Source organism: Rhinatrema bivittatum, chromosome 6 (genome assembly GCF_901001135.1).
Source record: "Rhinatrema bivittatum chromosome 6, aRhiBiv1.1, whole genome shotgun sequence".
Taxonomy (NCBI): Eukaryota; Metazoa; Chordata; class Amphibia; order Gymnophiona; family Rhinatrematidae; genus Rhinatrema; species Rhinatrema bivittatum.
In genome coordinates, this window is record NC_042620.1 from 193815042 (window position 1) to 193833348 (window position 18307).

The 18307-nt window shown below is 48.0% G+C and overlaps 1 protein-coding gene across 1 annotated transcript in view; it reads right to left on the reverse strand.

Moving 5' to 3' along the window:
- The window catches only part of LOC115094668 (carboxypeptidase O-like), a 107254-nt gene that overhangs the window by 20995 nt on the left and 67952 nt on the right, over window positions 1-18307 (reverse strand). Inside the window, exons 6-7 of the mRNA XM_029607920.1 lie at window positions 15617-15727; window positions 13989-14076 (exon numbers count right to left, since the gene is read on the reverse strand). Coding sequence (XP_029463780.1) covers window positions 13989-14076; window positions 15617-15727 — 199 coding nt within the window. The remainder of the gene's footprint in view (window positions 1-13988; window positions 14077-15616; window positions 15728-18307) is intronic.

Genomic DNA, 18307 nt, shown 5'->3' on the forward strand with positions numbered 1-18307 from the left:
CCACACTCAACCTTCCCATTCGCCTGCATATTGTTGTCTTTTTTAAAAATATTATTTTTTCCCCTGCCACTTTAAATGGGCAACGGGAACCTTGGGACCTGCATTAGCGTCCCAGGCCTCCTGCCGCACATCTAATGCACGCCAAAGAGGTATAGTTATTTTATCGCGGTTGACCATCTTCTCAGTCAGCCACGATAAAATATTAGCATAGAGTTGCCTAGTTGACCTTGTTTCATGCATTCAAATAAGGTCATTGTAATAGGGGAGGGTATTTGGGTGGGGACATGCTAATTATCGTATACAGCATGCGATATTGCATGACATACTCACATTAGAGCTTTTTATGGCGCCATAAGCCCCTAATGCATTTTGATGAATGACCCGGTAAGTTTGTACCTGAGGCAATGGTGGGTGAAGTGACTTGCCCAAGGTCACATGGCGTGGCAGCAGGATTTGAACCCTGGTTTACAGCCCACTGCTCTAACCACTAGGCTGCTCCTCTACTCTATGTCACTACAGAGAACAACTATGTTGAACTGCATTATTGTAAAATATATAATGTAGTACTGTACACATATATGAAAATTGGTTCTTACCTGCTAATTTTCTTTCCTGTAATACCACAGATCAGTCCAGACTAGTGGGTTATGCATTCCTACCAGCAGATGGAGTCAGAGAACAAAAACTATGGGCACTGCTACATAACTGAGAGTGCCACCTGCAGACCCTCAGTATTGGCCTGTCCACAAGCTCTCACACAAAATTGAACTATCCTAACTAATGGGCGAAGTGGGTTGGAACCCAACATAACTGCCAACCCCTCGCCCGAAATGAAAGAGTTAAACGGCAACAGACCTAGTGGGCTCCTGCTCCCACAGAAGCATTAGGAATAGCATGCTAAGAAAAATATCTTCAGATAAGTCCTTCCTCTCAAGGCAGTCTTTCAGAGTCTGAAAAGAGGGCGGGCCTCTGGACTGATCTGTGGTATTATAGGAATGAAAATTAGCAGGTAAGAACCAATTTTCATTTCCTGAACATACCCAGATCATTCCAGACCAGTGGGATGTACCCAAGCCACACTACCCTGGGTGGGAACCTGAAAGTCCCGCTCTCAAAACACTCTCCCTGAAGGACGATTCATCATTCGCCCGAACATCCAAGCGATAATGCCTGGTGAAAGTGTGGAGAGAGGACCAAATTGCCGCTCTGCAAATCTCCTGAGGTGACAGAAGTTGACAATCAGCCCAGGAGGTAGCCTGGGCCCTAGTGGAATGAGCTCTCAGACCCACGGGCACCTGATGCCCTCGGGCAACATAGGCATAAGAAACAGCCTCCTTATTCCAGCAAGAAATCGTCACTTTGGAAGCCTTATCACCTTTCTTAGGACCCCTGAACAAGACAAACAGATGATCTGACCTCCTGAAATCATTGGTCACCTCCAAATAGCGCAAAAAAGTACAACGGACATCCAAAAGATGAGGATCCCTTCCCTGCGAGGATTCACGAGCCCAGTGCAGAAAACCAGGAAACTCCACCTCCTGGTTAACATGAAAGGCAGACACCACTTTGGGAACAAAGGAAGGCACTGTGCGGAGCGAGACTCTATCACCATAAATCCGAAGGAAATGCTCCCTACACGACAAAGCCTGCAACTCTGAAATTCGTCGTGCAGAACAAATGGCAACCAGGAATACCGTCTTTAAGGTCAAATCCTTAAGCAGAGCCCTACGCAAAGGAGCTTCACAAAGAACTCGAAGCACAGATTCAAGTTCCAACTTGGACATATTTGACGGAGAGGTGGACGCAAATGCTTGACCCCTTTCAAAAAACAAGCAATATCTGGGTGCACCGCAAGCGATCGACTGCGGAGCCTAACCTGCAAGGCACCTAACGCCACCACTTGAACCCGAAGAGAATTGTAGGCCAAATCCTCAGCTAACCTTGCTGTAGAAACTCCAGCACGTGTGGAATCTCTGTTGTCAAAGGGTCAAGTAAGTGCTTGCCACATCATGCTTCAAAAAGTTTCCAGACCCTGACATAAGCCATAGAAGTAGATGGTCAGAATGCTTGAAGAAGAGTGGCAATAACCGGCTCTGAATAACCTCTCACTCACAATCACTGCCTCTCAAAAGCCAAGCCACGAGAGAGAAGTGATCCTCCCGATCCGAATATATGGGTCCTTGGTAAAGCAGCCGCGGTAGATGAGCCAGCTGAAGCGGACCTTCCAACGCTAACCTCACCAAGTCCGCGAACCAAGAATGATGTGGCCACTCCAGCGCTACCAACACCACGCAGCCTGGATGATGCTCTATGTGGCACAGAAGTCGCCCATTGAGAGGCCAGGGAGGAAAGGCATAGAGCAGAATCCCCATGGGCCAAGGGCCACCAGGGCATCCAACCCCACCAAGTCCACTTCTTGACGACGGCTGAAGAAGCAAAACGTCTTGGCATTGGTCCAAGTTGCCATGAGATCCAACTGTGGTGCGCCCCACCAGGCACAAATGAGGTTCCAAGCTTCGGGGGCCAGCTCCCACTCCCCTGGATCAAGACATTGCTTGCTGGGAAAATCCGCTTGCGTGTTGTCTACACCCACGACATGCAATGCAGTGATACCCTTGAGATGGTGTTCTGCCCAGGCAAACAGCAACCTTGCTTCCAGCACCACCGCCAGACTCTTCATCCCGCCCTGACGGTTGATATAGGCCACCGTTGTCGCATTGTCTGAAAATATCCTAACCATGGAGTCTCTGATGAGGGGAAGAAACGCCCGGAGAGCCCACCGGATGGCCCTCATCTCGAGACGATTGATGGACCAGGAACTCTCTGTCTTCGACCAAAGGCCTTGTGTGGATTTGTTCTGGCAAACCGCTCCCCAACTGGAGAGGCTGGCATTCGTGGAGATAACTATCCAATTTGGTGGATCCAGGTCCACACCCCGTGTGAGGTTGTCATGTACCAGCCACCATGACAGACTGACTGGAATCAGGAAGCAGCGGCAATGGCACCTGGAATTGTTCTGACACCGGACTCCACCTCGACAACAGCACTCGCTGCAACAGCCGCTAATGAGCAAATACCACAGAGGACCAGATCCAAGGAGGAGGCCATGGATCCCAAGACCTGTAAGTGATGCCAAACCGTCGGGGACTTCCGGAGCAGAAGGGCCATGACTAGACCCTGTAACTTCGTTATACGGCCCGACGCCAGCGACACCTTGCCATGGAATGTATCAAAGAGCGCCCCCAAGTAAACCAGCGACTGCGAGGGCTCCAAGTGACTCTTCTGGACATTTATGACCCAGACGAGCGAATTCAAGGTGAGGAGGACCCTCCAAACTGATCGAATACAGTCCTCCTGTGACTTCGCTCGGATCAGCCAATCGCCCAGTTATGGGTGTACCAGGACACCTTCCTTGCGCAGAAAGGCCGCCACGACCACCATGACCTTGGTGAAGGTACGTGGAGCCAGGCCGAACGGCAGAGGCTGAAACTGGAAATGTTGACCCAGGACCTTGAAACAGAGGAAGTGCTGATGATCCTGGAGAATCGGGATGTGGAGATACGCCTTGGTGAGGTCTAGTGATGCTAGAAACATCCCCTTGCACACGACGGCTATCACTGTTCTCAAGGCCTCCATGCGAAAACAGGGAACCCGCAGACACTGGTTCACCTTCTGCAAATCCAGGATGGGGTGAAAGGTGCCCTCTTTCTTGGGAATCACAAAGTATAATGAATACCATCCCTGGCCCTGTTCCGCTAGGGGAACTGGACCAATTGCTCGGAGGTCGAGAAGCCATTGCAGGGTCCCCTGAACTGCCTTGAGCTTGGTTCGTGAAGCTATGCGAGACTCCACAAAGGCCTCCCGCACCGGGCGGAAAAATTCGAGAGTGTAACCGTCCCGTACCACGTCCAAAACCCTTCAGTCCGCGGTAATCTTCTCCCACTCTGTGTAAAAGCTCGACAATCTGCCTCTGACAGCTTGTACGCCGGAATGGGTGCCCCTGGCTTCATTGGGAGGGTTTTCCAAGACCAGCAACGTGGAATCTCTGCCTGGGCGTCACGAAAGGACTGCTGCCGCCCCGAAACCGGCCTGGATCCCAAAGGAGTGGACGACCTCCCCAGATGAAAACGAGGTCGAGGTGGCCCTTGGCTTCCCCAAGCAACTTCACCAATTGATCCAGGTCTTCCCCAAAGAGAAGCTTACCCTTGAAGAGAAGGTTACAAAGTTGCGATTTGGAGGATAAATCCGCTGACCAATGTCTCAACCAGAGCAATCTGTGTGCCGAGACCGCTGATACCATGCTATGTGCTGAAGTGCAAACCAAATCATATAGAGCATCTGCGACATACGCCACACCAGCCTCCAATCGAGTGGCCTGCAAAGGCCCGCCCCCAATAGCGCTCTGCGACCCATATGTCTCCTGGATCCAACACAGACATGCTCTCTGCATAAGACTGGCACACACAGCCGCTCGCAGACTCAAGGCGGAGACTTCAAAAACTCGTTTAAGCTGAATCTCCAGCTTGAAGTCCTGAATATCCTTCAGCGCCGCCACACAGGCCACCGGGATAGAGGTCTTCTTCGTGACGGCCGACACCACCGTGTCCACCTTTGGCACCTTCAGGAGATCTAACATGTCCTGCGAGAGGGGATAAATCTTCGCCATTGCTCTGCCAACCTTCAAACCCACGTCTGGCGCCTCCCACTCCCGGGTAACCAGCTTGCACACCTTCTTAGGTAGTGGAAAAGAGGACGTCGGACCCTGTATCCCATCCAGGACCGGGTTAATCCCTTCGCTGTCCAACTCCTCATGGGCCACTTTAATCCCCAGAACTTCCAAAACCTGGGGAATAAGCTTAAACAAGCGGACCACGGAGGGGTCATCCCCTCCAAGGAGGGCAGCTTGTCAGGGTCCTGGTTATTTATTTTATTTATTTATTGTTTTTGTTATACCGAGTTTCATGATAGGCATCACATCAACCCGGTTTACAAATAACAAGGAGTGTAAAGCATAACGTAACGTAAAAAACAATATTTTCAATAAGAACCTTGAACTTTAAATACAGTGAATCAGAAAAAGGGAGAGGGAAAGTTACAAAAAACAAGGAAAATAAACTTGGGATGGAAGGGGAGAAATTGAACAGCACAATATTTACATTTCAGCCTATTGATACATTAGAATAGCAAGTGAAAAAATAAGACTATGAAACGGTACATAGGTAATCAAATGAATAAATATGACAGTTGTGAATGGTAATAGTATGATAAATATTCAGCAGGAATTAGTGAGAGAGGGTTTGAGGTTGGTTGATTCGTGTTTACATTCCATTATTGCATACGAGTTAGTGCTAGTGAGAGGAGGTTTTATTTATTATGGTTGTCCTGGATCCCATCATCCACATCCAATGGAACCCTAGGGTCCGGATCCAAGGGAAGCACCGCGGTGTCCCCTCGTGGACCTGGCATCCCCAACGGTGGCTGCGCCTCCGCAAGCCCCTGGGACGCATGCTTAGGTAGAGGTTCTGATGAGAAATCAGGCTGTGCTGCTCTCTTTAATGCCACCTGCTTCCTAGTTAGGAAAGCCTGGTGCAGCAGCAGCACAAACTCCGCACTCAACTCCTCTGGGTCCCCTCCACCCTCAGCCGAGGGATCCGGAGGGGCCAGAGTCCACCCCCAACGAACAATCCTGTTCCATGGGAGAAAGAACAGGGGGCAGGGGGCTTCCTCATCCCGCTGCTGGTGGCCCCCCCAGGAGGGAGCAGCGATCCGGAGGACCTGAGGCCATGCCTACCAGTCCTATCCCCTGAAGATGGTCCCTCCTGCCCAGAAGAACAGGCAGGACAAAGAAAATCCCATCCAGCGCTTGTCTTGTCGCGCCACACGCACGGCACGCCGCCATCTTGCTTCGGGGAGACGTGCCCTGATCCGCAGCGCCACGCAGGTGCCAAGCAAAAAATAAAATGTAAGCAAAAGAATTCTCTTACTAGTAAGAGGAGCTGAAAGCAACCCTCCCTGTCGAAATCCAATGCCTGACGCCCGATGGAGCAGGAGAGAAACGCGCCAATCAAGAATAGAAAAAATGCACAAAAACCTCCCCTCCCCCCTCTTGCCGACTTACCTGGAGCCCCGGGATGCCGACAAGGGCCGCTGGGGTTCAGGCTCCCTTCCTAGTCCAGCTGCCGACAACTGCACGGCCCGGCCCTGCACAGACTCCACCTACCTGGAGGAAGTCCTCAAACTGATTTTACTATTTTTTTTTTTAAACAAACTTTACTGAAGTCTCCTAGAATCCTTTGGGAGCCGAAGAAGAGGAACCACCGCAGTGGACGAGGGAACCAGGAGCCCCTGGCTGTCGAGCCACTGGACCTCTGCAGGCAAGATACTGACAGGAGTGTCCAACCCCCTGGATGCCCGGCTTCCCAGAGGGATGGCCCACGAAGGTGCCAAACACCTCTGGAAGCAAAGGAACTAGCTAACCAAAAACTTTCCCTAACTTATTCCTTCTTTCTATCACTACTGTAACTAGCTAACTAATGGACTGCAGGAATGCATCTCTACCATCTGCTGGAGTCAGAGAAATACTGAGGGACTGCAGGTGGCACTCTTGGTTATGTAGCAGTGCCCAAAGTATTTTGTTCTCTGACTCCATCTGCTGGTAGGGATGCATAACCCACTGGTCTGGACTGATCTGGGTATGTTCAGGAATGACTGTTCTCCAGGAATTTATTTTTCTCTTCTGCACAATGTCTGAGGCCAGTCAGTAGCACTGCACTTACGTCATTAAATGGCACTATAGAATGGTTCTTTATTATAAAATACTGTTCATTGCTACATATGTAAGTGTAATATGTTGTTCACTAGGGGCTCCATTCACCCCACTTGAAATGTAGAAAATCTTCTATCCTAAAAATATTCACTTCATTGGGTTAATTAAATTATTCAAATCCTTAATCTGGAAGAGGCTGTAGTTTGAAGAAGCGGAATCAACCCCTGAATTCAGGATTGTAGGCAGACTCTTTTCCCAGGCACATAATACATTATGAAGCACAGAACAATACACAAGAAGCTCATTATCCCCTTTCAGACATGCAAAATCATTCTTAAGCCAGCAATATCTGGAATGGGGGAGCATGCTAAAGCCATGATGTCACTGCAATATTCAAGCAGAAAGCTACAATTGCTTGTCCAGAGCAGGTGGAAATAGAGCTTTCATTTTTCCCCACACAAGGACCCTAACTCTACCTGGCGCCGCGACCGACGTCATCCTCCGGCGTCCCACGGCCCTAAATAGACTCTCTCCTCCCGGCAACGTCCTTTTTCAGCACCAGCGGCTCAGCAGCTTCGGGGCAGCAGCAGAAGGCCTGCGCGGTCGGCGCTTAAGCCCGTCGGGGTAAGGCCATTTTAATTTCTGCACTTACCCCCCACGGGCTCACCCACCGACCACGAGGCAGGTCCTTGGGCCCTCCGCTCCTTCTGGCCGTCCTCCTCCGCAAACGAGGCACCCAATCGGCTTCCTGGCACCGCGACCGACGTCATCCTCCGGCGTCCCACGGCCCTAAATAAACTCTCTCCTCCCGGCGACGTCCTTTTTCAGCACCAGCGGCTCAGCAGCCTCGGGGCAGCAGCAGAAGGCCTGCGCGGTCGGCGCTTAAGCCCGTCGGGGTAAGGCCATTTTAATTTCTGCACTTACCCCCCACGGGCTCACCCACCGACCACGAGGCAGGTCCTTGGGCCCTCCGCTCCTTCTGGCCGTCCTCCTCCACAAACGAGGCGCCCAATCGGCTTCTTGGCGCCGTGACCGACTTCATCCTCCGGCGTCCCACGGCCCTAAATAGACTCTCTCCTCCCGGCGACGTCCTTTTTCAGCACCAGCGGCTCAGCAGCTTCGGGGCAGCAGCAGAAGGCCTGCGCGGTCGGCGCTTAAGCCCGTCGGGGTAAGGCCATTTTAATTTCTGCCCTTACCCCCCACGGGCTCACCCACCGACCACGAGGCAGGTCCTTGGGCCCTCCGCTCCTTCTGGCCGTCCTCCTCCGCAAACGAGGTGCCCAATCGGCTTCCTGGCGCCGCGACAGACGTCATCCTCCGGCGTCCCACGGACCTAAATAGAGTCTCTCCTCCTGGTGTCGCGCGCACGAAGGAGCGCAACAAAGGGGCCTGCCCCTTTGTGCGCCCCTTCGTGCGCCTCTTTAGTGCCTCGCACCACCGTCTCATTTAAACGTATCTCCATTTATCTTCTCCCACCATTATCCCTCACCCCCTCGCGCCTTTCCTTCCCTACCATTAATGTACAACTTGCCCCTAGCACCCCACCCTCCATCCCGCACAAATTGATTTACAATGCCACCCTTTCACTGCAACTGTCCCCTACCCCCCCATCACAAATACACCACAAACCAGACACCGCCTGTTGCCTACTCGCCAGCACATCTACAAAGAAGGCTTATCCCAATATCAATTTCCCCCCTAACCCAATTCCTAGGCCTCTCACTTATATCTATTCTTCTGCTCAATGCCCAGTCCTTGCAAAAAAAAACACATCTTCTCTATGACCTCCTAACCAATTCCAACCAAGATATCTGTGCAGTAACAGAGACTTGGCTCAGGCCCCATGACACCCCCCTTATAAACCAACTACCCACCAACACATACGACCTCTTTTCCATTCCGCGTAAGAAGAAAAGAGGTGGTGGATTACTCCTAGCTGCAAAAAAGGACCTTAAGCTTATACCCCATATTTGCAACCTCCCCAACCAATATGAAATTGGTCTCTAAATCTAAATCTCTCCAAGTCTGCATTATCTACACCCCTCCTGGACTACTAGAAAAAGACTCCTCCCCTCTGGTCGAATTCTTCGCAAACTCCCTCTCGCCAGACCTACCCACTATCCTCCTTGGAGACTTTAACCTGCACGTTGATGCCACCCCCCAATCTCCGGCATGTGAAGCCTTTATCTCCTCACTTGAAGCAATGGGCTTTTCCCAAACCATACACGCCCCCACACACAAAGCCGGACATACCCTAGATCTCATCTTTACAAATTCACCCATCAAAACCATCCACTCTCCAACATGCCTTCCTGTATCCTGGTCTGACCACTCCATCATTCGTACTACCCTTGCACTTCCCACACCCACTCCTGCCTCCCCTACCATACCCCACCATACCCCTATCCCTCAAATATCGTAAACCATGCTCCCTAGATTCCCTCTCACAGGCCTGCTCCCACATCATCGACCAACTCAATCTATCATCACCAGACAATGCCTTCTCCTCATGGAACAACCTTACCTTAAACATTGCTAACACCCTCTGCCCCATTACGACAAAAACAATCAAAACAGCCCATCCAAATAAAAAACCTTGGTTTTCACCCGAACTGAGAAATCTCAAGTCCCGCCTTAGAAAGGCTGAACGACGCTGGCGCAAACTCCCCTCCCCAACTCACAAAACAACCTACTACCAACTTATGCACGAATACAGGAACACCATCCTCGTCACTAAACGAGAATACTACTCCAAAAAGATACATGGCTTCCAAAACAATCCCAGAGCCCTCTTTTCATTGATCACAGACCTTACCAACTGCTCCTCGTCACAATCCCAAGTCACTACCTCTAAGAACCGCTGCAATGAACTCGTACACTTCTTCAAAAACAAAATCTCCTCCCTCACCGCACATTTCTCCCCTAACCCTAATAATGTGAACCTACCTCTCCTCAATCCTTTATCGGCAACCTTACCTATCTTTGACGTATCCTCCTCCCTGGAAATAGAAAACATCCTAAAAAAAATGAAACCATCCTCCCATCCCGCTGAAACCATCCCGTCCAAACTTCTTATCTCCATTCACAAAACTATCTCCAAACCCCTATCCCTCATACTGAATTGCTCACTAGAACAGGGCTTGGTCCCCAATTCACTCAAACATGCAGTAGTTAAACCTATCCTTAAAAAACCCACCCTTGACCCCTCCACTCTTTCCAATTTCAGACCCATTTCCAACCTTCCCCTCCTCGCTAAAATTCTAGAAAAACTCGTTAATTCTCGACTTTCTGATTACATTGAACAACACAACTTTCTGCCCCCCACACAACATGGCTTTCGAAAGCATCTCAGCACCGAGACCCTACTTCTCTCCTTTTCTGACACCATCATTAAGGGAACTGACACAGGTACCTCTTACCTCCTTGCTATGCTAGACATCTCTGCAGCGTTCGATACTGTTAACCACACCATCCTCCTTAACATCCTCAACAGTATTGGTATCACTGGACTTGCACTCTCCTGGCTGAAATCCTACCTACAAAATCATCAATTCACAGTTCTCCTAGATAGCAACACTGCTGCTGCGTCTTAGGGCCAAGAGGCAATCTGAAGGCCACAACATTCCAATGCTGAGTACTGCTATCTTCTCAACACTGCCAGTTGGACCATACTTCAACAACCACACTGCTGCTACCTCCCAGGCCCAAAAATACAGATCCAGGGCTGGAAGAATTGCAATGCTGAGTCCTGCTATTCCCCAACAATGCCAGTCGGGCCACACTTCAACATCCACGCTGCTGCTGCCTCACCAACCCGAAAAGGCAATCCAAGGGCCACAATACAATAATGCTGAGTCCCCAACACTGCCAGTTGTGTCACATTTCAATAACCAAACTGCTGCTGCTTCCCCAGACTGAAATTGCCAGTCAGAGGGCCACAACATAACAATGTTGAGTCCTGCTGTGTGCCCAACATAGCCAGTTGGGCCAGATTTCAAGAATCACACTACTGCTGGCACCAAGGCCCAAGATGCCAAAAGTAGGTTTGGAACACATTCATTGCTGAGTCCTACCTTGTTTCCAACAATGCCAGTTGGGCCTCACTTCAACAACCACACGTTTGCTGCCTCTCAGGCCCGAATAGCCAATCCAAGGGCCACAACACACCAATAAAGGATCCTGCTGCATCCCCAACACTGCTAGTTGGGCCACACTTCAAGAACCAGACTGCTGCTGCCTCCCAGGCCCAAAAAGCCAGTGTGAGAGCTACAATACACCAATGCTGAGTCCTGCTGTATCCCCAACATCCCCAGTTGGCCACTTTTCAACCAACACATTGCTGTACCAACCAGGCCCTAGATGCCAGATCCAGGACTGTTACACATGCAATGCTGAGTCCTGCTGTGTCCCAAACACTACCAATTGGGCACACTTCAACAACCACAGTGCTGCTGTCATCGCCCAAGCTCGAGATGTTAGATCCAGGGTTGGAACACATGCAATGCTGAATCCTACTGTGTTCCTAACATTGCCAGTTGGGCCACTCTTCAACCACCACACTGCTGCTACCAACCAGGGCCTAGATGCCAGCTCCAGGCTGTTACACATGTAATACTGTGCCCTGCTGTGTCCCCAACACTGCCAGTTGAGCCACACTTCAACAACAACACTGTTAATGTCACCCAGGCCTGATATGCCAGATCCAGGGCTGGAACACATGCAATTCTGAGTCCTGCTATGTCCCCAACACTGCCAGTTGAGCCACACTTCAACAACCATATGGTGCTGCCTCCTCGGCCAAACAGCCAGCACAAGGGTCACAATATACTAATTGCTGAATCCGGATGTGTCCCTAACACCGCCAGTAGGGCCACATTTCAAAAATTACTCTACGGCTGCTGTCCAGGCCCGAGATGGCAGATGTGGAACACATCCTGCTTTCTCCTGCCTTGTCTTTAGCAACATCACCAGGGCCAACATGCAGTGATACCTTCTGCCTGCCTAGCCCATAGCAATTTCACTGGGACAAACATGCATTTACACTTTCTGCCTGCCTAGCCCACAACATCATTACTGGGTCCAACCTGAACTGCTACTTTCTGCCTGCCTTACCCTGTTTACCTTCACTGCAGTCTGACCAATCCTGCTATCTCCTGACTTGCCACCATCCACAAAACTGGGGCCTATCACACCCTGTTTCCTCCTGATTTGTCCCCACCCTCAAAACTTCAGCCTGTCACACTCTGCTGCCTCCTGAATTGTCCCCATCCACAAAACTGGGGCCTGTCATACCCTGTTTCCTCCCGACTTGTCCCCATCCTCAAAACTTCAGCCTGCCACACTCTGCTGCCTCCTGACGTCCTCATCCACAAAACAGGGGCCTCTCATTCCCTGCTGCTTCCTGACTTGTCCCCATCAAGACAATTGTGGTCTGTCACACTTTGCTGCCTCCTGACTTGTCCCCATCCATGCCTCCTGCTTCATCACTATAGATCCTCAATAATAACACTGGGAACTGACTCAGCCTACATCCTCCTTACACATCCCCAATGACAACACTGGGGCTTCACTCCTCCTGCTTTCTCCTTCCACATCCTCAAGAACAACACTGGGGCTTCTCTCCTCCTGCTTCCTCCTCACACAACCACAATAAAAACACTGGATCCTGACACTACAGGGCTCTGGCATGTCATCCAGCAGCAGCTTTCCACTGCCATATCTCAACTCCAACAACACAAAAGTCTGGCAGTACATCCAGCAGCGGCTTTCACTGCTATATCCCAACTCCAACAACACAAGAGTCTGGCAGCACATCCAGCAGCAGCCTTACATTTACATTTATTGGATTTATGAATCGCTCAACACAAAATTGGCCTGAGCAATGAATATCGGAAACATACATAATCATAAAATTAACGAAATGAGACAAGATTAAAATAGAAAAACAGACATAAATTCATAAAATTCGTCAGTCTCAAATTAAAATAAAATCAAAATGCAAAAAAAATCAAAGAATAAAAAATGTACACGATAAAAGAAAAATAAATTTAACCAAAAACTAATTTAAAGTAAGCTAAATTACCCAACTCTAACACAAGACTCTGGCAGTACATCCAACAGCAACCTTCCACTGCCATACCCCAAAACCGCCAGAGGTTTATTTACATCCTGATTCTGCCATATTCTAAGCACCACCACTGGGACATAATTTTCTCTACCTGCTTATCCTCAAGCACCATAGCCAGGTCTTGACTCCACTGAGTTCCTTTGCCTGCTGAGCCTCAAGCACACAACCATATTATGACTCCACTGAATTCCTCTGCCTGCTGAGCCCCAAGCACCACAGGTCTGTGATGACTCCACTGAGTTCCTCTGCCTGCTGAGCCACAAGCATCACTGCTGGGTCATGCCTCAACAGAGTTCCTCTGTCTCCTTTTCCCCAAACACCACCACTGACACATGACTCCACTGACTTCCCATGCCTGTTTTACCCCAAACAGTTGTTGAGGCAAAGCAGGCAGGAGCTATCAGTAGAGTCATGGCTCAGTGATGGTATTTCCCACTTCCCAAACACCGTCACTGATGCATGACTTCACTGACTTTCCCTGCCTGCTTTGCCTCAACAACCATTTAGGGATCTGAAGGGACTGCAGGGTAAGTCCTTTTCTTTGTCCTGCGTACACGGACCATGTGCAGCATTAGTGAAAGACAAAACCTATTCATAGCAGCAAGAAAAAATGCCAGAGCTCACGCTAACTGCTCTGCCATGGCCATCTTGGATCTAAATAATTGAAATATAGATTTTATTTCTAAGAACAGAAAACTCTATCATTATCAATTAAAAAGTTTCATGAAATAAGATATGTATTTTAAAATTGAAAAATATGCCTGATTTCATTGTGAAATTGGGAGCTAATTGTGGCCATATTATAAGCGATTTTATGTTATATTAGGTCTACAGTGTATTAAGAGGTTTTTTCCTTAATAGAAAATAGAGGTCAACTACTGTATTATATATATCTGGGGACAATATACAGATATTTGTCACAGCAGAGATTACATAGAATCAGAAAGGAAAAAATCAGTCACTTTCCTCTTGCATGTTTCTCATGTATGTATCTCTATATTTATATGTATCTATTTATTTATTTATATGTGTATGTATTTTGCATATACATAATTTGTTGTATTTAAGATTTTCAAAGAAATATTTGCAACTTACTGCACCATTCTGCATCAAAGTTCCGGTTGAGGTCTGTCCCAAAACAGCCATGCTTGTGTGGTGAACGGGATTTTCTCCATAGACGATCCTGTTTAAGACCAAAGAATGGTGACTTGAGCTGCAAGTGATTCCAGTGTCAGCACTATTACATCAGTAACACTGCCAATCAATGAGAAAGACAAATCAAGTTCTATATCTTAGTCTTGCTTGTCACAGGACTTCCCACTTCCCAAAAGCTAAAGAATATAAGGAACACTTGATTGATTGATGTTTTGAAATAGTTTTAAATACCTTTCGATCCACAGTAGGGATATAGGAAATATTAATGGTTGCGTAATGGAAGATAGAAATATAAATGTAAAAAATTAAAAGAAGTAGGAAGCTACTGTGCTCGTATAGAAATAAATAAATGCATTCTAGTAGATAGGTTAAAAGTATCCAAATACTGTGTAATTAAGTAAATTAATCAGTAAGGTCCTTTCAACATCACAGTTCTTAAAACGCGTTGAATGTGTATAAACTGTTTTTTGTAGACACTAACTAGCAGATAAAACTGCACTCTCATTCAAAAGGCAACACTAGTTTAAACTAAGTATTAATGAGTAACCAGGGACCCCTGTCTCCCACGATTGTACGGCCACAGTAAGGACCACATAATTTGTTCCTCGCCACAGAATTGGCCAATTGTGGCCAAATTACTGTGGGAGACTGGGAACTGTTTCAAAACAAAAGCATTGGTGGTAGTAGATGGCACATTTCCCTTCTCCCTCCTGCTTCATACATATCCTCTTGTTCAACAGTTCCTATGACTTTGAAACAGGAGGAGGATAGTGGCAGCCTTGCAGCTTCTCTGAGCTGCCTCTCTCCTTCCCTGCTATGGCCTGAATGGGGACCTTTGAATCACATGGGTCAAAGCACAACACTCGGGCCCTGGCAGGGAAAGAGAGAGGATGGGCCAGAAGAGCTGCAAGGTTGCTGTCATCATCCTCCTATTTCACAGTGATAGGCACTTATGAGGGAGGGGATTTGGAGGGGACAGGGAGTGATTGAACCAGGAATCGCTGAGGAGGGAGGGAGTGAACCAGGGGAAAGTGAAGGGTTTGTTGGGGAGAAGGACTGAGCCAGGAAAAGTGATTGGTTAGGTTTATTAGGGGGGGGTGGGAGTTACCCAGGGTGAGAGGTTTGGGGGGGGGGGAGGAATTATAGTGAATGGGAGGATCAGATGTGAGGGGAGGAAGTGAAAGAGGGAGAGTGAAGGGATCAAATGGGTTTTGGAAGGAGTGATAAGGGAAAGAGGGGATGGGGGCTGTTGCTTCCTTCTTTTTCCATTCCATTCCACGCCACTCCATCCCAACTCAATCTTCCCTTCTTCCCCACCCCACCTAAAATACCTATAGTACCTGAATGTAATTTGCTCCAATGTACACTCTGAAGTGCCAAAAAGCAGAATATAAAAATTGAAATAAATGATGAATGGAATGAGTAAACATTAATCACCCCTTACCTATACTTTCGTCTTTCCTCCTTCATCCCAGTCTTCCCTCCTCCCTCATTATAAGTAATGCCTTCACAAACACTCCCATCTAATTAGTGTTGTAAGGTGGAAGAACTGTGTAATATATACGTACCGTTGTCCATGTATAAATATAGCCATCAATGTTCAGTACCGGCAGGATATACAAATCTATATTCTGAAGTGTCTTCCTCAGTTTCTGGTAACTTGGGGGACTTTCTAGAATCTAGGAAGGAAATCAGTTGCAAATAAAATCAGATTTCCTGTTGGGAACCCAATCTATCACAAGATTTATTTATTTTATTTATTTATTTAAAGAGTCTTCTATACCGATGTTAGTCGAAACATCACCTCGGTTTACATGGAACAAAAGCAACGGAAATTACAAGTAACAGGGGAAGGGTAAAGGGTACAAAAAACCAGTAGGAGAGCAGAGAAGCATAGGAACAAACAACAAGTGAACTATAATGTCATAAGAACAAGGTCATAGTCAAATTCAGGATGGGATGAAACTCCAAAGTGGTAGACTCAGGAAAAACATCGGAAATATTTCTTCATGGAAAGGGTGGTGGATGCATGGAATAACCTTCTGGAAGAGGTTGTGAAGACAAGAACAGTAATGAAATTTAAAAGAGCATGGGATAAGCACAGAGGATTAGGGGTGTGCATCTGTTTTCGACGTATTGGCGATCCACAACGTATTTTGTCCTATCCGACTCCCTGGGCTTATAAGTGCCCTTTCAAAATTCTGCCAGCCCCCGACTTGCCTGCCTCCCCCCCAGTGCCACCCTCCCGCCGCTCCCCTGGTGGTCCAGTGGAGGGCCCGGGAGCGATCTGCTGCTCCTGGGGCCTCAGCTGCCAGGGAGACTGATCAGGGAGATGACTGGTATGTGTGTGCTTGTGTGTGTGTGAGAGAGAGAGAGAGATAGAGACTGGTTGGGGAGATGATTGGTGTGTGAGAGACAGAAACTGGTCCTGAGGGTGTGACTGGTGTGTGTGTGTGTGTGTATGTGTGTGTGAGAGAGAGAGAAGAGACTGGTTGTAATCCCTAAGGAAGAGGACTGTGAGGACAGCTTCAGCAGCTACTGCTGCTTTTGGTGTGGCCTGCAATGGAAAGGAATAGGATAACTGCTGGAGAGGGGAAGTAAAGGTGGCTTTTTAAGTTCATTTTTCTTGACTGACTACCATTTTAATTATTGGGTAGTATGTGATGTGTCTGCTGTTTGAAATATTTTATTGGTGTTTGGTAATGCTTTCAAAATTTGCATAAGTCTTTAATTATTGGATAATCTATTCATCAGCTCTTTTGAAATTATTTAATTTGTATGATTTTATAATTATGATTCATGATTTATATATCTTGATTTTATTGATTTATTTCACGAGGAATGGTGAAATTTTTGTTTTTCCATTGTTACACTGTATAGAGTCTGGCGTGATGCGTTTTATAGTTCAGTTTTTGTCTGCACATTTCTATTTATACCTTATGTGGCTTTATTCTGTATTTGGTGAGGGTTTGTGTTCTGCACGCAAAGACTAGGGGTATGCATTCAGTCCCTACGTATTGGCAATCCGCAACGGATGTGGCCATATTCGTTGTATTCGTGGGGAAGCGAAACGTATCGCGATTCCCCACAAATTCACGAATCTTCACCGAATTATTCGGCCGCCTAAAGAAACCAATTTAAACAAACCCCCCACCCTCCTGACCCCCCCCCCCAAGACTTGATTACTGGCAGCCGACGGTCCGAGTGCAGGAAGTCACTCCCGGACCCCTGCTGGACCACCAGGGACTTTTGGCAAGTCTTGGGGGACCCTCCTGACCCCCACAAGACTTGCCAAAAGTCCAGCGGGGGTCCGGGAGTGACCTCCTGCTCTCGGATCGTCGGCTGCCAGTAATCAAAATGGCACCGATAGCCTTTACCCATACTATGTCACAGGGGCTACTGGTGCCATTGGTCAGCCCCTGTCACATGGTAGGAGCACAAGATGGCACCAATGGCCATGTGACAGGGGCTGACCAATGGCACCGGTAGCCCCTGTGACATAGTAGGTCAAAGGCTATCGGCACCATTTTGAAACAAGCACTGAGGGTGTGAGTGCAGGGGATGGCTCCCAGACCCCCCGCTGGACCACCAGGGAGTTTTGGTAAGTCTTGGGGGGGTCAGGAGGGTGGGGGGTTGTAGTTAATTTAATTTCAGCGGGGGAACAAATCGAAATGGACGTATTAATGAATCGGGGCGCCATACGGCCGAATGCAACGTATCCGCCCCCCGACAAATCCGAATCCCGAATGCAATGTATGGCGTCCCTCTGCACATCCCTAGCAAAGACTGAGATGAAGCATTCTTTTAGCATGTGATTTCTCTGTAGGGATCTGTAGTAGCTTGGCCTGTTCTGTTTTCCTGATAGGAGGTGTATTAATATTATAGATTCTTGTGTAATATTTGTGGTATTCTTTTTCATAGGTAGGGTTGTTATTCTTTGAGTATTGGCAAATAGTACTGTGTTGATACGGGAGGACCATGCCGAAATATATCACAATAGGTATGATGCTATATGAATTCCAAGATGCAAAGTTTTCTTGTTGGCATCACAAAAGTGCATGAAATTATCACAATAACTTGTATATTAATTTTACCTCAGAATGTCATTTTTCATGTAAAATATGTTATTAATGCATAATTTAAAATTGTGAATGGGGAGGGGGCGCCAGACTGTAAGGTTTGCCTAGGGTGCCTAATACCGTTGCACCGGCCCTAGCCACTGGTATTCAGTGCATTGAAATATGCTTTTTCAATGCATT